This window comes from Pogona vitticeps, chromosome 13 (assembly GCF_051106095.1).
Source record: "Pogona vitticeps strain Pit_001003342236 chromosome 13, PviZW2.1, whole genome shotgun sequence".
Taxonomy (NCBI): Eukaryota; Metazoa; Chordata; class Lepidosauria; order Squamata; family Agamidae; genus Pogona; species Pogona vitticeps.
The window spans coordinates 15,551,038-15,574,099 of record NC_135795.1 but is presented as its reverse complement, the minus strand read 5'-3'; the positions used below and the strand labels follow the sequence as shown (position 1 = coordinate 15,574,099).

General features: G+C 48.8%; 1 protein-coding gene across 1 annotated transcript in view; it reads right to left on the bottom strand.

Annotated features, from left to right (window-relative positions):
• Positions 1 to 1,685: 1,685 nt before the first annotated feature.
• The window catches only part of FBXL18 (F-box and leucine rich repeat protein 18), a 31,530-nt gene continuing 10,153 nt past the window's right edge, over positions 1,686 to 23,062 (bottom strand). Inside the window, exon 5 of the mRNA XM_020802409.3 lies at positions 1,686 to 1,979. Coding sequence (XP_020658068.3) covers positions 1,823 to 1,979 — 157 coding nt within the window. The 3' untranslated portion in view covers positions 1,686 to 1,822. The remainder of the gene's footprint in view (positions 1,980 to 23,062) is intronic.

Sequence of the window (23,062 nt, the reverse complement as noted above, 5' to 3'; positions counted from 1 at the left end):
GAGGAGGCGTTGACGAAGATAGGAAACATGTGTACAGAAATGTTTATATAGATCTCTGCCTGATGGGTAAATCTACAGCGAATCCAATTTACACAGAGAACTTGAGTCACATTGGAACACACACATGGTTACAGACATTGAAGCTGGCTTGTGACTTCAAATACAGAGTAGCAGAAGCAAGCTCTGATGGAAGTGGGGCAAGGACGAGGATTTCCCCCACCTCTCCCTTTGCAAAAGATGCACTTTGAGGGCACCCATTTCCCCACGAGGCTAAAACGGACATCTCGGAGAAGGGGCGCGCATTGCCAGCCTGCGGTGGTGGCCCCCACGGGTGGAACACAGGGGCTTCCCAAGGGATGCAGAAAGCACAAGGATCTGCAGCTAAGAGCTCGCATGGATGAGAGTGGCAAGCACGTAAGGGGGTGTTCCAAGAGGGACACAGGGGATCGGCCGTGGCTTATCCACAGGGCAGACGATTAAAATCTTCTTCGAAAGGGGGTTCGGCAAAGGTGGCGTTTGGACAAGGCGTGGAAAAAGCAAGCGCCCGTCCGAGACACAACAGACGCGTTAAGGATACAGCCTGCTTTCAAAAAAAAAAAAAGCAAAGAGAATGCATTTAGGGTTTGTAAACAGGAGGGGCTGCACACACACCCCCATCATGGCAGCGTAGTAGCGATTTTCTTCTCAGGTCCTGAACATCTCAAGGTTGTCAGGAACCCGTCCCGGGGGGGGGGGGGGGCAGGGCAGAATGAGACATGCCAAGTCATGTCCAAAATCACGGTCCTGAGCAAAGCCTCTGGAGAAAGGTCAGGTGTGCTGCTGCTGTTGGGCACAGGAGCTGCCAGCTCATTTCTGGACCGCTTTTGTAGAAGGCGACAGACGTGAGATGCAGGGCACTCGGGCTCAAGAGCAAAAGCTGAGCAGAGTGGAAAGACAATTCTTCTAAGAGCCGGAAATCTCATCGCTGCTTCGGTTTGGCTAACCTCTGCACTGTTTCCCCCCCAAGAATTTAGTCTTGAAGTCCCTTTTAATCAGGAGAACCTTAAAGCTGTATGAGAACTTCCACTGTGGCCTTGGAAGTGACTGAACTTGTCCAAAGGGTCTCTTCCAGTAGAAGCGCCTCCCAAAGGCTCAGCTGAGCCTTAGGGTAGCTGCAAGATTTTTAAAAAGCAGGTGTGCACCTTGCACCCCGTTTCCAAGCTCTACAAGCTTTGCCACGAGGAATCACGGCCAGGTGGGAGAGCCAGCCGTGTCAAACAAAGCACCTCTGAATCCCCCAAATAAATAAAGGATTTGATACAGCCTCCCTCTGGAGTTACTTATCAAGCTTCTTAAGACACTCGAGCAAAAACTAAATCACGGAAGCACCAAAAAATAAAAATAAAAGGAAAGAAAAAGGCCACAAATAAGTGGCGGAGAAGGGGAAAGGGGGGGGGGTGTTACATTCTTTCAAGTTAAATTCCTCTTACCTTTAACTACTTGTTCAAGTTAAACAAGAATTCATATATTAAATAACAAGGAAATAACCCAGAACAGAAGTCTCAAATCTTTCCAAGACGTCAACCCACCTTGTGTTTCATGGGGACCAGGATGGTCTAAGAATTAAAAGGAATAAATATCAGGATTTCCCCAAGGGCGTAGTTCGGTCCGAAAGGGAATCTGTCGTCCCAGCAAACGTCGTCCTGAGGATGCGTCAGAAACGGCACAGGGTTCAAACGGGGGTGGCGGCCAGAGTCAAGGTGCAGGGGTGCCCTCCCGGGCAAGGAGGGGCAGCTGTCTTGCACCCGCGCCACATGTCCCGGTCTGGCTTTGCCGGCTGGCATCACCACCAAAGGCTGGGCGGCTCCTCGGCCACCCGGCTTTTGAACAAGGTGATTTCATCCAGGTGCATCATGGGGACATCCCGGATGACCTCGGTCAAGTCCTCATGCAGGAGGGGAAACACCACGACGCTCAAGGCAGGCCGGTCCACCTGAAAGCTAAACCACAAACACAACGTTTAAGGCCAGGGAGGAACGAAGACCAGGGGAGAAGCAGATCAGGGCATTTAAGAAAGAGGTTGCCTACATTCCAGTTGTGCAGACTCTCAAGACTTTTAGCATTTATAAAAAATGACCATGAATTCCCTCTTGGCTGCTCCTCGTCTGCTGCCTATCCTGCATGAACTTCGTATCTGAAGTGTGCTGCCAAACAGAAAGGCAGGATCAACCACTCAAACAGGGGTGCAACAGAAAGTTTTGACTGAGGTTGGAAGATCAATGGCCTCTTCCCCTCTTGCTCCCACCTCCAGCTTGAATACAGTGGTGCCTCGCTTAACAAGTGCCTCGCTGAGCGATGAAATCGCTTAACGAGGCGCTCTGGGCCATCGCTGGAGCATTCGCTCAGCGATGGCCCCTATGGGGATTTTTCGCTTTGCGATATTCGCTAAGCGATTCGCTTAGCGAATATCGCATAACGAAGCGGGGGAGAACAGCTGATCGGCGGTTCCAAAATGGCCGCCGGAAGGTCCGCGCCGCATTTTCGCGCCCTGCCCTCGCTTACCGAGGGCGCGAAAATGGCGGCGCTATGGCAGAACCTCGCTTAACGGTGAGTTTTCAAGCCATAGGAACGCATTGAACGAAGTTCAATGCGTTTCTATGGCTTTTTTTATTCCGTTTAGTGATGTTTCGCTATAGCGAAGGTTAATCCGGAACGGATTAACCTCGCTATGCGAGGCACCACTGTACTTTTATTCCAAGGACCTTCTGCCGGGATGCTAATTTCCCCTTATTTTAAAAAAGGGGAGAGGAGTGGACCGCTGCTAATCTCCCCCTCCTTCCTCCACCAACAGCGGACGTGAATTTAATGCAAGAGGGAAAGGCCCTGCACCAGCAGGGCTGTAATTGCAAAGTAGCAAAAAAAAAAGAAAGGACGGCTGGCGTTAAATCCATGCATGATATTTACCAAAATAGGGAGCTGTGGGGGGAGGAGGGAGTAACAGAAATAATAATACAAAGCTGCCTTCGACAGCATGCTGCATATAATGACAGCCACGCAGGAAGGCAATAGGAAACGCAGCAGGAGGGGCAAGATAAGGCAGGCTGGGAAAATCAAACGCATGCACACAAAGCAGGTTAAAATATTTGGTGTTGATCGCCAAACGGGGATAGGCGCGGGGCATGTCTGTTGCATGACGGGAAGGGAAAGAAGCACCCACCGGAGCATCAGGAACACATCTGACCAGTAGGAGCGCCACCAGCATGGGGGAAAATAATCACCACTAAGCGGAGTCTCCCTTATTATTGTGTGTGTTGTTTTGCCGTCTTTCCTCCAACGAGCCTAAGGCGGCCTGCATAGCTCTCCTCCTCCAACCCACTTTTCGTCTTCCCAATAACCCTGTGAAGGTGGAACGGGTTGAAGGAGAAGGAATGAGCCCAAGCCCCTCAAAGGGAACCTCCGCAGGAGAAAAGTGGCTCTTGTACATCAGCAGAAACAAAAGGATCTAGTATTTATCTGCCGGGGGGGGGGGGGGACTGTGCAGGCTGAGCTACCTCCAGAGGGGCGACAGGCACCCTCTTTGGCTTCGCCAGAGATTTTTTTACTCTCATGAAGAGTGAAGGTTTGAAAGGACCACTTTAACTCATGCAAACGTGCCGAGGCAGAGCGTGATTCCCCCTCCTTCTACACTATCTGATGATAGTGGTGGTGGTGATGATTTTAATGCAAACACATCTTGTTATTTTGACCTCTGTGTGTGCTGGGAGAGCTTTTCCCTATCTTGAACATTTCAGAAGATTTCCTTAACATGCTGCTGCTGCTGTTACACAGATTGCAGCCAACGCTTGCTGCGTTACATGCTATGGTTCTTCCTTTCCAGCGGGGAAGGGGGAAAGGATTCTGCAGCGCACATCAGAAAAGCTCTCCCAACACACACAGAGGTCAAAATAACTTGGAAATACTTAGCTCAATCTATATAACATGTTAGAAATCTGTGCAACCTCTTTTGGTTCTCCTTGTTATGGGAGAGGCAGATAATGGGAAGCAAACACTGATAGTCCTCAGCTTGCAAAATAATAATAATAATAATAATAATAATAATAATAATAATAATAATAATAATAATAATAATAATAATAATAATAATAATAATAATAATAATAATAATAATAATAATAATAATAATAAAAACTCCAGCCAGCCACTGCTTTGCCTTCTGAGATAATCTGCAAAGCTTCCTTACCTACGCAATCTGCACAAGCTAGAAGCTGGCTATTGATTTTCCTTCTTTTTTAAAATGAAAACCCAGATTCCTCCGAAAGCTGCATTCCACGCTGCTGCCCGTGACCACATCCTGTACAACCACAAAGCCAAGGCTGAACACCAATTCGCCCTCCCTCCCCCACCCCTGGCCCCAATTTCCAGATCTCCTGCAATGCATTTGCTTTAATCAAAGGCCTTTTGCTTGAACTCCTCTTAAAAAATACTGACCGTGAGGAACCACAATCTTTTAAATACTGGAAGGAAATGGGATTTCTCTCTCTTCCCCCCCACCCCTTTTCTCATCAATCTTCAGCTGCTCTGGATTAAATGGACTCAAATGGCAGGGCTCGTGTTTAACGGATCCTCAAGGACCAAAAAGAGACGGATTAAAGGTATGGCTCTTTTTGACTTCTGCTGGGAAGGTAGACCCTCAGAACCTTCAAGGGTTTTAAACTGGATCTATCAGTTTAAGAGATCTATTGGATCTCCAGCATGCAGCAGGCCAGTCTGCAGGAGGGAATAAATGAAGACATGGACAAAGGCCATACCTTTGACCTTCCCTCTCAATCTTGGCACCCCTTCCTGGTCAAAAGCGAAACCTCAACATTGATCACAAGGAAAATGTCTTTTGTTAAAGCTAATGGCCAAAATCCTGGTAACGCAACCGGCATCCATCTCATTGCCGACCCACCGCAAGATAAGAGGCGGTGCGCCAAGTGTTGTCTTATTTTGCAGCAACTGGCCAACAGGATTTATGCCAATCGTGTTACAAGCAGGGTTAAAAACTTGGATTTGGTCAATGGATCACCGTCACCCTTCTGAGACTGAGCAGCTCCAAATCCGTTGGATGACAGCAGGCGGAACCATATCGTCATGCTGTGAACAGCCCCTCCCTCCCAGCTCCTGGGAAGAGTGGAGAAAAATTCGTAGACGAGAGCGACGAGGAAACCGTATTATGATTCCTGGTTCCATGACAGCATCATTCATGGTCCTTCGATGGGAATGGAGTGATGGATGGGAGAAAAACAGGTAGGTTCATTCTCAAAAGAGAAAACCAAAGACCCAACAGTAATTCTGTGAGGTTGACTCTGGAGATCACCCTCACAGAATCCCCGTTGGGTCCAGTCTGGAGGCAGCTGGCTGGAAAGTTTGGTGAGTTAGGGTCTCTGGCTGTGGAGCCACAGGTTGGGAGTTTAAGGACTCGAGAAGAGCCAGCCTGGGTGGCCTTGGGCAAAAGCCGCACAGTCCCAGGGCACCCCACAGAAGAAAGGAATGGTAAAGCACTGGTGAGTACTCTCTATCTAGAAAACTCTGGAAAGGGTCCACCATGTCAGAAATGACTCAATGGCACGTAATTATTCTTATTAATCCTGGAGGTCCATTCTAGACAGGAATGCATCAGAGAACTGGCCACCAATGTGCTAACTTCAGCAAAAAAAAAATTTTTAAAAATGGCTTTAAGCTAGAATCTGGAAAGTCTCCCATATGCTTTCACTGAACGAACAGATGGATGATCCAACTCGGGGACCATGTATGTACGGGTCCAGCAAACGCATTTAATTCAATGAGAAAAAGAGAGTAAATCTTTTAAATAAATGCACCAACTTCCTGGCCTTCTGGAACATATTTAATATTGCTCAGCATGTCTGCTTCAAAAGGGAAGCTAAACCCCGACAGCTTTATTGTTCTTATTTTGGTCTTTGGTTCTGGGATTACATCGGATCTGGAAACCCTGCTGTCTGCAGAGAGATAATTTACGAAAGCCTAGCCTGGCCATTTTTGCACACACACATACCCCAATGTAGGCACGTGTGTACAAATACGACAAGCAGGAAAGTGCTAGGTTTGTTTGTGGATTACAAACTTGCAGGCTTAACTCCAAGGATGAAATTACCGCTTGAAAGAGAGAGGCATGGGCTGAAAACTTCTGGCTAAAGTGACCCTCTGAGCCCAGTGGGTATTTTATTTAAAGTGCAAAACACCGTCTTGGGTGGCACCAGTGGATGGCAGGCCTGGGACAAGAAAGGACACCTCGGTGCCCCTTTCACAGCACAAACGCAGCAAGCGGGCATGCGTCAGTGGCGCTCTTTGCCAAAAAAGGAGGTCCAAGGTGTACTTCCAGGGATATTTCACTACACTCTCATGTGCAGGTTGTTTCCAAAGAGTTACAAGCCATAAAACCCTACATTGCTCACATTCAGGCTACCTGAAAGATGATCTTCTTCCCTATGAGATCCTGGACAGGAGGGGAGCGAGACGTTGGTTTCTCAATCCTGCCACCCTAATACAAAGGTTTGGTGGGGACATGAAAGAAGGCTTTCTTGGCATCTGTGGAACTCCCCGCCAAAGGAGACTCTCTCTCTCTGTCTCTCTCTCCCTCTCTCCCCCTACTGTCCTTCTTCTGGCAAACAAAGACTTTTTGATTCAAGTGGCTTTTTGGCTACTCACTGCCAGCTAGCAACAGGGCTTTAAAACGGATTGAAGCTGCTTTCCTTTTACCTCAAGGGTGTGGTTTTTAAATTCCTTTTGCACTCAAAAGGTGCTTTAATACAATACTTGGTTTAACTGTAATTGGGCACTGCACCTTCTGGTCTGTTTTTATCGGCGCCTGCTTTTAATCCTGTTGCGAGCCACCTTGAGGCCCAGTCCTGCAAGGAAGGTGGGAAGCAATGGGAACAAATAAATAACACCTTACCAAGGAGAGGGCCTGCTGGCTGGCCCTGCTGCGGCAGAAACAAGATCGGGCTCAAGCAGTGCCTCAGAAACGACCAGGTTTTGTTTGGCAAAGGCTGCTGTGATGGGCAGCCCCTTTTACCAGACACTACCTGAAAACCACAGAAGCCTCTGTGCTGCAAGTTCGGAAGACCAGCCATCGTAAAATCGAATCCACACAACAGAGTGAGCGCTCGTCGCTTGTCCCAGCTCCTGCCAACCTAGCCATTTGAAAGCATGTAAAAATGCAAGTAGATAAATAGGTACCACCTCGGTGGGAAGGTCATGGCATTCCATGTCTAGCTGTGCTGGCCACGTGGCCACGGAAACTGTCTACGGATAAATGCAGGCTCTACTGCATGGAGACAGGGATGAGCACCACGCCCTAGAGTCGGACACGACTGGACTAAATGTCAAAGGGGAACCTTTACCTACCTGAAAAATACAACTGCTAAGACCAGCGTTTAACCTGTACTGTCGGGAAGTGGCTGTACGGACGCAGGCAGGAAGCACCGACGGGACCGTCACAGGTAGATCCACTCAACAGCTTGCAGGTTTAGGGACCCTCTCACCATTTTTTACGCCTGGCTTCCTTCCTCCAGCACGTACTTGCAGGTTGGAAATAAGCGGAGTGCGGCAAGAGGGGTGGATTATTTCCACTCCCCTGCCAGGCCTGGCAGGGTAGCGAAGGCAGAGTCTCTTAAGCCCTCTTACTGACTGCAAGGACCGGACCCAGCTGTGCTGTTATTTGGGATTAGCGCAGAGAGAATGATAATGTTTAAAATATACATTCCGCTCGCTTATAAATGCAGAACAGCGACCAAGATGGCAAGCTGGCGGCTGGGCGGTTGCAATTCAGAGTACAGGTGGGGGACGCGTAAGAGAGATGGCTTTAAAAGGCACCCTTATTATTAGCATGTCTGTACGTTGCATTTGGCAGGATTCGGATCAAAGCGGCTTGCAACGGGAGTAAACACATACATTCATACACCCTTCTTCCTGAAACTGGGGCTCTCCAGATGCAACACTGGGCATCTCTCTCTCTCTCTCTCTCTCTCTCTCTCTCTCTCTCTCACACACACACACACACACACACACACACAGAGTGGAAACAGCAAGCCCATCGTGGCTTGAAAAAATGATGGGAACTGTAGTGTAGGGTTGAGGAAGTATGGTTTAGCGAATCCATTGGCTATGAGGACTAATTTTAAGTTTTTGTTGTCGTTTTCATTGAATGGATGAAAAGATGCCAGGCGTCAGAAAGTAACTTTCAGAACAAATAAACAAAAAGCCCTAACCTACGAGCGCTGTGGTTTTTCTTAGAAGAGGTATTGTTTTGCAAAAATGTATCGCCCCCTTTTATTAGACACAAACAAGTGAAGGCCCCTTCTACGCTTAAGCTCGCTCAGACAAAAACGTGTTTAAAAAGTAGCTAATGCCCTCTGGCTTCCTTCAGACCCATTATTTTATTTGTCTGCTGATGGCTCCCTTGTATGCACGTGCATCCACCCGCTCCTTTAATCAGGCCATGGCACCTACGCCATTTCTTTCAAACGGCTGAAAGGTGATTTTTTTTAAAAAAAAAAAAATACTGCCAATAATAAGAAACATGGCCCCACCTCCGTGGGCTTATGGACAAAACTGGTATGCCTAAACAACAGGAACCTGGGAATCTGAGCAACGGCGAGCTGGTGTATAGCTCAGTGGGTTGGAGCACCTGGCTGAAGAGAGGGGCTGGGAGTTCAAATCCCCACTATGTCTCCCAGCAGAGCGGCCAGCCAAGATCATTCTGGACCTACCTGACTCGTGGGTTATGGTGCCCTGCGGCTCCCGGGCAGCCTTGGGCAATCTAGACAGTCCCAAAAATCCACGAGAAGAAAAGAATTGTAAACCTACAACTCAGCAAATAATGAAAACCCTGGAAGGGTCTGCAGAAGTCAGAATTGAATAACACCAGGGAAGTGGCATTAAATCTCACAAGGAACAGGACCAAACACCAATCAGGCCACTGCTAATGTGAGGTACAAGGGGCACAAACCTAGAAGTTGGCCCTGGGTGTGGACCAATGACAGCACTGATCATTAGTGGCATGAGCTGGCTGGTTGGCTCAATGGTTTGGGCATCCGGCTGGGGAGCCCGAGGTTGGGAGTTCGATTCCCCGGTGGGCCTCCTTGGGAGTACAACCAGCCTGGGTGGGGGTGGCCCTGGGCCAGCTGCGCAACATGCCCTTAGAATAAAGGAGCGGTAAATACTTTCTGTGTCTTCTCCACCTAGAAGACCCTGAAAAGGGCTGCCAGAAGTCAGAACTGACTTGATGGTGCAAGATTATTAACTAGTGCGCAGATGCTCTGCCTTAAGCATGGGGAGCGGGATTGCTAGTTGGGCTCTAGAAATGAATCCAAATATCTAGACTGGCAAAGAGCCACATGTGTGTGTGTGGGGGGGTGGATCCAAACCGAAGGGCTACACCTTGCCTACCTTCAGAGATGTTCCTTTTTCTCTCTGCCTTCCCGCCCCTTATTTTAATGATCCACCCACGGCTAGCCTTGCCACTGCAGTGAATTCCGACATGCAACGTGTTTTGAGAGCAGGAATGAGCGGCCCTGGATCGCTGCCAAGGTGAAAACCACAGAGCTGCATCATCCTACGGAGCCAAACGGAAGCGAGCAAGGATCAAAAGGGAAAAGCCCGAGCAGCCCCAATCCGAGTCTCGAGGCCGGGTTCTGCACCAACAAGCTCGACCCCGTACAGGGAAGTTGTTTTCCAACATCTTCTGGAAATTAAGACCTTATTTCAATAATTGGCCAATTAAGCTTAATTTCGACTTCGGAAACCTATTATTCCAGCCATGGCGGAGGCCTCTGGTTCTGCCCCGCCGCTTCTGCAAACATCACGGGGGCACGTTGACCAAAAAAAAAAAAGGTGCAAACACAACATTTCCAGCACTGGAGGGGGTAGTGCTGACCCAAAATGCAGATGCAAAAAGAGAGAAAGAGAGAGAGAGAGAGAGAGAGAAGGGGCAAAGGAACGGTTGATCTCCCCCTGTGATGCCCAACTGGCCTGGAACCAAAGCCATCCCAAACCCCTTTTAGAAAAAGTCATAGCGGGACAGAATGAAGGCCTCCGTATGCACAATAGCAACTCAGTGCCTGTGGTCTCTCCCAACCAGGGCAGGAATATCCTTCCCCATCATGAACCCCTAGCACAGGTACTGAAAGCGATACTGATCCTGCTCTTTTCATACTTGCCTACCATGACCTGTAACCACAGGTGGTCAGTCGCCTTCAACTCCACGGCTCAGTCCTGTCCCTTGTTAAGGCTGCCCAAAATGGCAGTCACTGCTACATGTGGCGAACCCACCGTTTGGCTCAGTCCTTCCTTTGGTCTACAAGGAATCCACCACTCTTTTGATTCAGGGATGATCCGCCATATTAGTATTACAAGGCACACACACACAGAGAAAGAGATTTCTCCTTGTCCATTTCCTTCACACTATTGCCCCCAACATTCTTTTCAAACAAAAAAAACAACACATATCAGACAACAGACGTCTAAAGGCTTTGGATCATGGAGAAACTAACAGAACAAGGAATACCATCATCTCCCTCCTCCAAACTGCACAAGGCTTCCTGGAGAATGTGTATCTAAAGGGAGCACATTCAGAGGTCTGAGACACTAAGCAAGTTTCTAGATCTCATGATGAAGACGGTTAATCCTGCCTAGAGCAGTTTTACAAAGTGTTTTGCAGTGATTCAAGGGAGGGGGTGTAAAGTCAGCCAGTGGGTGAGTCATGGCTGCAGGAAGGAATCTTGGTTTTTTTGGGGGGGGGCAGGGGAACAGGACAGAGGGTGCTCACAAACTTTCTCATGCATGGGCCTTGTGCTCTTTCATGGGATGCTCGTCCCAGGACTATTCTGCCACCAATATGCAGCCAGATGTGTGACAGACATTTTGCAAGAGAGCACAAAGCTCTCCCACAATTAAAATTGTGCATCTTGTTGTTCTGTTTTGGGGTTTTTTCCCCCTGCAAACTAGAGTTCGGACCAAAAAGGCTGCATCAGGACCTGAATGCGTGGGCACAGAAGGAAGTGGCAGCCGTCTCGGGCTCCTTGGCTTCCCCCAAGCCAGGAACGAAGATAGAGAATCTGGCCTCAAGCTGGCGGTAATTAGTTGCCTTGCAGCTGCCCGATATGCAGATGGTCTCATCTCTGGGGCTAAACGAGGCAGCCTTGCCCGCGGACTCGGAAGAAGAAGTCAGAGTGGCCGGCAGCCTGCTGGATTTCATTCAGCTTTCAAAGCCAAGGGCTCCCGAATTCTGTGTCCTCTTCCTTAGCTGGGACTGCATTCTAAAAGTCCCAGCCAGAAATACTGGGAGGTTGTGGGGGACGACCCAAAATGTAGTGGGCATACATCGGAGAGCTTTGCACATAGATTTCTGCCTTTCATCCAGTCCCTGTGTTTTGCTGTACAACTGATGCAGGGTTAAAAAAAAATAATGTTATATGATTTCTGCCCCCGCTCCAACGAGCTCAAGGAAGAAGCCAGCAGGCTCCTTCTCGTCTTGCGTTTCTGTCTTCCCAACCGCCCCCAGAAGGAAGGAAAAGCGGTTGTTGCGTACGACAGCCCCAAGAAAGCCGAGATCCAAGCCGGAGCAGGGATTCGAATCCAAGTCACCTCTAGAACTGAGCCATGAACCACCAAACTGACTTGTACACTGAGAGGAGAAGGCTATGGATTTTCGTGCCAGCCAAGAGATCTGTCAGCATGGCTACATCTCTTCACTGACTTCCACAGCCTTCTAAGCCCAGGTGGGAATCATGCCACTTCTAGGCCTCTCCTGGCCCCCCATCATATCCTGCAATACATACAGGTATAGGTACACGCACATATATACACCAAAAAAGGGGGAACTGCTGATGCAGAGCGCTTCTAGATGGATACAGCCTCTTTGCACCTTCTTAACAGAAAAAGAAAAAGAAGCTTTTTAGAAATCCGAAATCATACATCCTGCCACTTCTGGTTTGGTATTCTCAATTTTTACTCCTTTTGAGGGGGCCGATGCAGGCCGTGTTGGTCCCAAGGCGAGAACCTAGGTCTCAGAGCTTGTTCTACGCGCCAGAGACTGGAGCAGGGCCTGTGACGAGTGCAGAATTAAGGAGGACTGTTCAACCCTGCACATTTCCTTCCTCGCCACAGTTTGACCTCACCAGCTGCAGGGTGAACTGAACCCAAGGAGATACCCAAGCTCTCTGCAGGATCTGTCCTTCCCGTGTTTTTCAGGATCCGGCCCCTGGCAAAGGAGCCCTCGCCCTTTTCCCTGCCCAAGGGAGTGGGAGGGCAGCGCAAGCCAGGACGGAGTCGGATTTCAACAAAGCGCGCCAACCCTCGAGTAACGCAAGCCAGGAGGGCGGCCCGGGCGCTTATTATTAATTCAAAGCGACAGGCTGATTCGAGGGTTCCAAGAGAGCAGGAGGCCAAAGAGACGATGAAAGCTGGAACGAAATCTTAAATGATTCACTACGCCGGCCGAGCGATACATTAAGCTTTCCGGCATCGGAGGTGGGGACCCAGCCAGCAGACATGCTTAGGCTAGCAAAGTGGGAATGGCAGCTGCGGTGCCAACAGCGGGGCTGGCTGCGAGCTGAAATCGAGAGCGGAGGCAGGAGGCCCTTTCAAGGTCAGGAAGAAGTGGAGGAAGAGGCGGGGTGGGCAAAAGAGAAAAGAAACCCCAGGAGTGTGCGTGCGCGTGCGTATGCAGTGGAGAAGCAAGTCCCTTGCTTTTAAACCAAACCCATTTGCAGGAGTGTCTGCTCTTTACGCCAGCCCCGTGTTGTGTTGCAGTCCAGGGGCCACCTCGTTTATAGGGCAGCCCTGAGATCCACCCATTACGACCTGGGTAGAAAAGAAAAACGCATGCTCTTTGAGACAGGCCACGTTCCCCCCCCCCCCCGAGCCCAGAATCAATCCCGGTATCCTTGATGCTGGGCTTCAAGATGGCCTGGGAGACCCTCCGCCAGTTCCCCAAGCATCTAGATCTGCCAGGACCCCTCCATCTAGGATGCTTGAAAAAGATCATCTCCTTTGAGCACCGAACGGGGGGGCCCTTTTTCTTAGGAATGCAGAAAGCTAGTTTTTCCCCTGTCCTACCGCTGATCCACCAGGCCTGCCCATCTTCAGCTCTAACTGGCAAGAAAGGGTCCTGCAGGGCTTCGGGTGGGTCCTTTCTTTCTTAGCCCTATGTTGAGATGCTTCAGGTTTAATGAGTAATCCAATAGGATAGCTCATGAAAGACCTGAAAGGCAGTCACCCAGAGGAGGGGCGGGATCTGTTCTCGGTCATCCCAGAGTGCAGGACACATAATAATGGGTTCAAGTTACTAAAAGCCAGATTTTGGCTCAATATCAGGAAAAACTTCTTAACTGTTAGAGGAGTACGACAATAGAACCAATGACCTCAGGAGGTGGTGAGAGCACCAACGATGGAAGAATTCAAGAGAAAACTGGGCAACCACCTGCCAGATCTGCTTTGATTTGGATTCTTGCCTTGAGCAAGGGGTTGGACTCCATGGCCTTATAGGTCCCTTCCAACTCCATTATTCTGGGACTCACTGTATGCAAAATATGGGCTCTGCTATTGAGCTACCAACTTCCCCTACATAGGCATATTAGAGGAGCATAAGACAGTGCCAGACCACTGGTGTGTAGAGCACACTAACTTTAACTCCAGACTGACAGCAATAGCTCTTGGGGCTTTAGGAAGGATTCTTTCCTAACCCTATCTTGAAATCCGTTACACTCATAGTAGCCTCTAATTACTAATCAATACAAAATCTACTTAGCCTCTACAAGATTGGGTGCACCCAGGGTGATACCTCTTTCCATATGCACACGCACATTCTTTCCATCTTAAGTTCTACCACAGGAAGGAAAGCATACTCCAAAAGCCGTGTGGCGCTCAATGCTGGATAGAGCCACAGCACGGAGAACAAAGCAGTGGCAAGACACCCTGCTATTTATCATGGATGCCACATGGCTCCCTTCCTCCTTAGCTTCAGCAACTGATTTTTAAGGATGCTGCTGCATCTTTCGGATGCAGCCCAGACCTGATGCACGGAAGGCAGCCCACAATGAGCAACCCCAAACCAAGCTAAACTCACCCATCTCACAACCGATTTGGAAAGCTAAGCAGGATCAGACTGGGCTGGTAGTCGGATGGGAGACAACCAGGGAATGCCATGACTCTTCAGGGAGAATTAGGGGGTGGGGGAATGCGCGAAAGGTAGTGTGGACACCACTGGGTCGGAAGGGCCCATGATGGTCTCACCAGGTCCAAGGCAGCATCCTAGGTTTCACCCATCTGCAATGGACCTCTTCAAAAAGATGAGAGAACCCTAGAACGAGGAGGAAGAGGAAGAGAGGCACCTTCTCCCATCTTCCCCAGGCTTTGCGGGGGGGGGGGGCGGTCAGTGACTCCCATGTCCAAAAAAAAAAGCTTTAAACCCTCCATCTCAGTACTGATGCCCAGAGGGAGGTTATTTGATCCTGAGTTCAAGGCTGCACCCAAAGGAGTTGGGGGGGGGGGGTCTTTGTGGAAAAGCAGTTGCTGAACAGAGGGTGGTCGTTTCAGAGAAGAGAAGCTGATGATGATTAATGAGTTGGAGGGACTAACTCTGGGAAAAAAGAAAGAAGAGGGAGAGAGAAGAATTAAATATTTACAGCTTGACTAAACGACAATTAAAGGGAGTGGTGTGGGGGAGGGAAGGCAGATAAATATTTTAAGGGTATCATCACTGCAGGCTTGATGGCGGAGGGGGAGAAGACGGAAAGAGTTGTTATCCGAAAGAGAATGCCAGACTAAAAACTGAGAAGGCAGAAGCAACCCTTTTGCATTTGCTCAGTCGAGCGGGCTTGGCATTTCTAGGAAGCATGACGGCCACCGCCACCACCTCTTGCCAAACACACTGACCGGAGAGTCTCAAAGGTATGGGTGAACAATTCTGGGGTCCCTTCTGCACCCCCAGCCCCCTTGCGCAGGCCATGCCAGGGCTGGGAGTGGCCCAAAACTGACACCAGAAGTGACCGCATGTCCCTCTGCAGGTTCTAGAAGCTTTCTGAGTGTAGGCAATTCTATAATTCCTCAAATGCGAATACTATTGCTACCGAAAGGATCTTTTTTTAAAAAAAATATATTCTAACACAGGAGGCAGGAAGTGGGGCTCACAAGAACAGAGGGCCTGAAAAACAACCTTGCAGGCCAATACCAGGTGGAGATCACAGTTCACCCACGCCAGCTCAAGACATACCTATGCAAAGCACCAAGCCAAGGAAGCAGAGAGGAGGGCTCAGGTCGACCTCCAGAAAGCTGTTTTCTATGCTGGACTGTTGACTCGGGAACAAGAGAACTGGCATCACCTGCAACAGGTTGGAGGCTTCATCCCCTTCTCTTGAATGCCTCCAGCGTTGGAGCACTCACCACCTCCCAAGTTCATGGGTCCCATTGTCGTACTGCTCTAACAGTTAGGAAGTTTTTTTTTCCTGATATTCAATTAAAATCTGGCTTCCTGCAGCTTGAGCCCATTGTTACGTGTCCTGCACTCTGGGATGATGGAGAACAGATCCCGCCCCTCCTCTGGAGGACTACCTTTCAAGTATTTGAAAACAGCCCTTCTATCTCCCCTCCGCCTTCTTTGCTCAAGGCTAAACGTAGCCACGTCTTTCACTCTTCCCTCAAAGGGCTTGGTTTCCAGTTCCCTGATCATCCTGGTTGCCCCACTCTGAACTTGTTCTGCTTCGCCCAGGCCAAGCAATGCTTGTTTACTGCCTGCTTGAAATAAATCCTTTTACTAGCTGTGGAATCCACCTGCCGGGGTGGATTCCACCACTGCTCGAGAACCACATATTGCGAGAAGCAGCAGTCGTAATAGTAGCAGTAGTGTTTCCTCTCACATTACCTAATCACATGGCCAGCTAATAAAGTCCACTGGCAGAAGGGATAAGACAGACCGGGTCTTTCTTCCTTCAGCATGTGATTTCATCTGCAGAATTTGCAGCTATAATACGCTGCAGTGCTGGTGGCAGTGGTTGGGTCGCTGGTTCAGATGGCTTTGAAACAGGACTAGGAAAGGCAGTGGGAGGGCACTCCTTTGTGTTTTGGGACTGCAATTCCCAGAATTCGCCAAAAAAACACAAAACCTCTGAGAACGGCAGCCCAAAAACCCAAATCTGTCCCATCTACTTCTCTTTATCTTTCTGTTGTGGATTAAGAAAAGGGGAAGGAGGAAAAAGAGAAGAAGGGAAACGGGAAGGGGAAGGGAAAACAACAGAAAGCGGCTATGGTGCTTCCTGGAAGTTATAGTCTCGCTGCCCATTAAAGGTCTACAGAGGGCACCTCCCAAAGAACTACACTACCTCGAGAGTAAGGAATGAAAAGCTATTAGCAGCTGTGGGGTGCAAGTCAACGATGGGAACCCTCTTTCAGACCAAAGGCTGAATGCAAGTTCAGGCTGATTCTTGAGACCAGGAGGGCTAAAGGAACAAGAAGGAACCAAACTGAACAGGCTATTTCCACCGAAACCTCCAGAGAGACATGTCACTCTTTTAAGTGTGTAAGAAACCAGTCCCAGTGTTGGGACACTACTGAAAGGGGGTATCCTTGAGAAGGCAAAGCAGCCATCCAGGGAGCCTGCAGAGGCACTTAAGAGGACCGCAGGAGGGCCAGATTCAGCCCCACTCTTGGGCTAGAACAGGGCTTCCCAGCTGTGGGTTGCCCAGATGTTTTTGGACTGCAACTCCCAGAAATCCTGGCCAGCACAGCTGGTGACAAAGGCTTCTGGGAATTGAAGCCCAAGAACCTCTGAGGACCTGAAGGCTGGAAAGCGTGTGCGGAGACTAGATGCCTCTGGATATCCTTCCCAAGGAGCCGGTCAAAGGGACCGCCTGCTCATCAGTTGGAGAGTTTGCTGTGCAATGCGGGCCCAGATGCAATCTTTGGTCTGAACCTGTTCATGCACCATTATCCTCACCTTCTCCCTATGTCTCACATATTCCCTACTCTTTTTTGCCCACAAACCCCAGTTCTCTTCCTCCTCGCTTCCTCAACCCCCAACCAATGCTATAACACAGCACAAGAAGCACTACCACCCACCCACCCACCCACCCACCCAGGCTCCCATTCTTTCTGCTGATGCCCAACAAAGTTCAGCTCTCAATAACACCATCGGAGTGTTAAATCAAGCCAGGCGTGCTGCCTGAAGAGCCGGCTGCGCTTGGATTTGCAGCCCGCTGCAGAAGGGGCACATTCTGACTTGCTGTGCGCTGCGTTCGCTCTGACAAGCCCCTCGGTTGCTAAGTGCCGGCTGCTGGAACTGGTTTGCTCTTGCTTTCTATCCCTGACCTTGATCAAGACCCACTGCTTATAATTGGGGGTGGGGAGGGTGGGGAATGGAAAGAGCGGCATCCTGGGGACCCCCCAAAGGACACTCGCGAGCACAAACATTTATTTTAATGCTGCCCTTTCCTCCGATAGCACATTTGGTAAAGGAGGAGGGGTGGGCCCCCTCTTTCTAAGCCTTGACACTTGCAAAACACACCCAACACCCTGCTGTAACACATGTCATTGGCATTCCACGCTTGGCACAACTTCTGCAGTGGGGAGAGGGGGAAAATGAGCGACACAGGGGGTGCATGTGTGAAAAATACTTACCCTGCAGCAGGGTGGGGCGGTGAGGAGAGAGCCCCTGCGGAGCTTTTAAGGAAGAAACCACAGCGCCATCTAGGGGAGGCTGAAGGGAAAGGATGATGGCTGACTTGGCAACCGCACCGGGGAGAAAGAGGCTGATGGCCATCAGCCTTAGGCTGTTGCAGGGAGAAGGCAATTCGGCTGGAGGGTCTCTTCCCTGCTGGCAAAGCAGCAGACGGACTGGGGAGTGATGGGGAGATGCAGCAAGGCTGGGGCTTCTGCTCAAGAGGGACGCAAGAGCCCTTCTGCCTTACACCAAACCCGAGGGCCAAAAGTGGCTCAGGGCCTCGGATCCTTGGGTTGCCTTGCCCGAGCTCAGAAAGCGAAGAACCCTTCCTTTCACATCCGTTTGGTTCTAGCCTCTCCAGCACCCCCCCCCCAAAAAAAACTGTGCCCCACAACGGGAAACATCCCTCTCCATCCAAATCCCTGTGATTTGCTGCCAATCTTCATCACATGCCAACAGGTCTACTCTCATTTATGGCAAACCCATTTTTTCTAGGGTTTTTCCAAGTAGAGAATACTCAGAAGTGGCTTACTGGTCCCTCCTTCTGGGGGTGCCCTGGGAACACTGTGCAGCTGGCCCAAGGCTGCCCCGGTTGGCTCCATTCGCAGGAGTCAACAGTGGAACCTCCCAACCTCTGGCTCCACCGCCAGAGGTCTAACTCACTGAGCTATCCAGTTGGCATTGCCCATCAGAACATAACCATCTATTCCAGGCGAGATGGATTCTCAGACCTGGCCTGATGAAAAGCAGACACTCCCTACACTCTCGTGGAGGCAGCCTCTGCCGGAACCCACCCTCCCCGTCCCTCGTTGAAAGTCTCAAGGAACCCCGTGATCCCCAGAGATCTACTTCCCAGAAGAGGAGCAGCTGGGAACCAAACAGGGGCAAAGAGGCGGTTCCTCTCCTGCTGTTTTGGGATTTGTATTTCCATAATTCAGCTTGGGGAATTCCTGCTGACTTATGGAGGAGAAATAATATCCGGAGCTGGAGTCCTGAAGGCAGTTCGTGTTGTTCTGCCGACTCCTGCGACGTTGCTGGAACCAGTTGTATTGGCTCTTGCCTTTCCATTGGACCATTTCAGCAACATGAAGAGGGGGGATCTGCTGCTTGGGTAACAGCCTATCCTCCATATTACTTTGCCAAGGCTTCATGCTCTGGAGAGGACACTCCTCGATTCAGAGCATGTTACCATAGTCTCTCAAAACTGAAGGATGCCTATGTATGTATGTAATAAATGGAGGAGAAAGTCCATTAAATGCAAAGTACCAGCCTTACACACGAGACACGGCCCCCGTGCAGTTGCTCCACCAGGGGATTCCCACGGGTTGTGGGGCAAAGCAAGAGATCCGCACCACCGCTGTGAGTTAGGATTTCTGCGGTACAATTTTTCTTTATCTTCCTTACCTAGCTTAGTTAGTCTTTTATCAATGAAGGCTCTTCTTCTTCTTCTTTTTTTGGTACAGATCCCATTGCCAGCTGGCCTTTGAGCCAAAAAGGATGCTTGGGAGCAGATGAAAAACTCTCCCGTCCACCACATCCTTGAAACTAACAGCTCTTGTGTATCCTTTACTCTCATCCCAGATCACAGCTGTTTGCATTAACCCCTATTTGCAGGAATGCTTCCCCCCCCCTTGCAGATCTGGAAATGCACAAATATTGTCACAGATCTGGACAAGGATTGGCTCACAATGTCAACAGAAAAAGGAGAGAGGATGGTTGCACCCTGGATTCAACCACGGGCCGAGTCAGGGGGCTGCTCCACAGCCCTCATCCAAGGAGATTTCAAGACAGGGTGACTCCAGCTAAACATTGCCAAGGATGACAATGGAGCTGTTTTGACAGGGGAACGGATTGCTTGGGAAAGGGCTGGATTCTCCTTCGGTGGTGGTTTTTAAACAGAGGCTGGCTGACCATCTGCCCAAGCCGCTTGAGCGACTGATTCCCTACACAGACAGAAGTTAGACTACACTTCTAGGATTCATTTTTAAAAAATAATAACAATTTTGGAGGAAAAATAATAATTTTAGGAATCGATGCGAAATGGTACCCAAAGAGCTGGGCAGCTGCCATTCAAGATGCCTCAAGAAGAGGAGTAAGGGGAACCCTAGACAACGCCCAAGCCATTGCTCTCTCCTGGAGGGCAGGATCCTTACCGCTCTGGCACATGTCTCTTCCCACCTGTTTAACTCCCTTTTGAAGTTGCTCTCTTTCAAGGCTTCAAAACCTATCCCCTAGCACTACAGGTACAACAGGACCCCCATAGGCACAGGATCAATCTCTGCTGACTCACTGCTCCATGGTCTGAAAATCGGTAAGCCACCTTTGTATGCTCATTGGGGTTTTGTTTTGGGGGTTGTATGTTTGTTTTTTGCTTTAAATATTGTCTTTCAGTGATGAAAGTTGTCTGGGGTCCTTTTTAAGGAGAAAGCTGGGGGAGGGGAAAAACATTTTTAATTAATTAAAACTACTAAAAGAAGAATCCCAGAAAAATATATTTCAGAAGATGAAGTTACAGAACTGGGCACTCAAGGGAGTGAGAGACCATGGTACGTATAGCATTTGCGATTAAAAGTGTTCACTATAATCCGTCTTTTCCAGCATCTATGAGGCGTATGCGTGCTTGGAACTTCCCCACAGATACGGTGGTCCTACTGTAGTACATTTGTGGTCCACACATACGCAGGCAAAACCTTTTCACCACCAAAAGATGAATTATGGAGAGTGTTGCCAAAACGCAAATGTATAATACATAATTAATACATTACATCTAACCCCATGAGACTTCCAGAGACATCTGGTTAACCGGAGGAGAAGCTGTCAGATAAAATGGATTTGTTAGATTCCACGGGACCCTCCTTGGCCCTCTTTCTTTCTCACTTCATTATGAGCATTAGACCACCACCTGTCTGATCTACTTTGGTTTGGATCCCTGCCTTGATCAGGGGGTTGGACTTGATGGCCTTACGGGCCCCTTCCAACTCCATGAGCCCATGATTTGAAAAGGGAGCAAACAACCGGAAAACGTAGTACTGTACGGCCAAAGAACATTGCAGATTTTGCAGTGATCTTTGTGAGAAAAAACGGCAACTTAACAACAAAAGGAGGGGAGGGGAAACAAAGGGAGGAGGCAAGTCATGGAAGCAAACAGCTGCAGCTGGGCTGCTGGAGAGCATAATCCCGCACAGGAAAAAGGATATTAAAGTTTCGATCAGCACGGTTATGAGATATTGGACAGGCAACGAAGGAGAAAACTGGGGAAGGAATGTCTGAGTCTGGGGGAGAGGGTGGAAAATTCCCATAGATGAATTCAATTAAGATCTAGCAGAAGGGTTTTGTTTTGGGGGGGGGGAACATCCACTGACGTTATGGGGAGTTTTAACAGCATTCATCTTGGCAGAGTTCCCAGTTCGCGCCAAGCCAAAAGCTGCCCAGTGCTGAAAGAGGCCGTTCTGGTGAGAAAGTTGCTCCTAAAGCTGAGTGAGGTGTTCCAAGAATCGTTGCAACAGAATCATCATGCTTCATAGCTCTACAGCCACACACACACCCCTCAAGGCTTGCTTCCCCATAGCTGGTGCCCTTGCAATGTGTGGGGCTACAGTTTCCATAATTCCTTAAAACAGCAGCTTTATGCATTGGTGAAACCGTAAAGCACAGAACCACCTTATCAAGTGCAAAATGCCACACATTCAAACGGCGGCTGAACACGGCTCCTGGAAGGCTAAACAACATATGACGTTTCCCTGGTTTTCGCAAGAAAAGAAACCAGAAGTTTCTCCTTTTAGTATTGCTGCATCTCTTAACCTTTTAAGGTTTCATCCTGCCGGGGCTGCAGTTATCAAAGGTGAGCAAGTGTGTTGCAAGGAAATACATAAAGCCCAAACAATAAACAAGCTGGATTGTTGTTACATAGCCTGTTTACCACCCCATTGCTTCCCAGAAGTCCAGAGAAAAGACATCTTTGCATTGTAACCCTATAAAGGAAGGAACATGCTCTTTGGCCGAGTCAAAACTGAGCGAAGCACAGCCCACATGTAACTCACCCCTCCCAGTTTGGTAGAAAACTTCTAAAGTTCAATTTAGGGTAGCGGAGGGGGGGTAATCTTTGAAAAAGGTCTTCCTGGGACTGAAAAAAAGACCAGAGAATGCCAAAGCTATAGCAAAATTACCTTCAGAGCTCAGAAGACATGGGCTTCCTAAATAAAAAGATACACATATATATAGATCTTTTGATATAGATCTTTTATTTAGGAAGCCCAAAGATCTATATCTAAATATATCTATATATACATACAGTGGTGCCTCGCACAACGATGTTAATTGGTTCCAAAAAATTCATCGCTGTGTGAAACCATCGTTCTGCGAAACACCATTTCCCATAGGAATGCACTGAAAACCGGTTAATCCGTTCCAATTGGAACAGATTGCCATCCTTAAGCGAAAATCGCCATAGGAAACATCGTTGAGTGAAACCCGGTTCCCCAATTGAAATGCACTGAAGCCGACTCAATGCATTTCAATGGCTTTGCGAAGTCCTTTTTCGCTCCTGTAAAAGTGTCTTACAATGTTTGGAACCTGTTTTAAATGCTTGCAATCATTAGCCCATCTCCTGAACCCTATGCAAACGGTCCGTTCAAAGGCTTTCAATGGAGAATAAAAAAATTCACCAAAAATTAACGACGACTCAGAACAACACCAAATTAAGTTTGCATAGGGTTCAGGAGGTGGGCTAATGATTGCAAGCATTTAAAACAGGTTTCAAACAGTTTAAGACACTTTTATAGGAGCAAAAAAGGGACATTGTTAAGTGAAATTCCCCCATAGAGAACATCGTTAAACGATGGGGGAAATTCCTCAAAGAAACCCATCGCTGTGTGAATTCATCGTTGTATGAAGGAATCGTTGTGCGAGGCACCACTGTATATCCTTTTATTTAGGAAGTCTATGTCTTTTGATCTCTATAGGTAATTTTGCTATGCTTTTGGCCCTCTCTGGTCTGTTTTCAGTCCAGACAAAACCTACAGTTTATAGCCTTCCTAAATAATATATATAAATAAAATAAAGATCAGCAGCAGTGCAGCCCCCAGGACTAGAAGGGCCAATACACTCACCAAACAGCTGGCCCACCCTGGATAAAATCTTCCAGTCCAAAAGGTTTCATCTTGTGCTTTCAGATATCACCAAATGGACACTCTAGCTCGGTAAATTAGTACGGAGCTTATCATGGCTACAGATTTCTTGGCTGATTTTCCAACCATTTGAAACAGGCATGAAAAGGGTAATACTAATAGCGCTATAAGGTATTAAATCTGGGGAACAGGATCTCCTGTGGTGGTATTTGAGCCACTGTGCTCCCCGAACATGATTTCA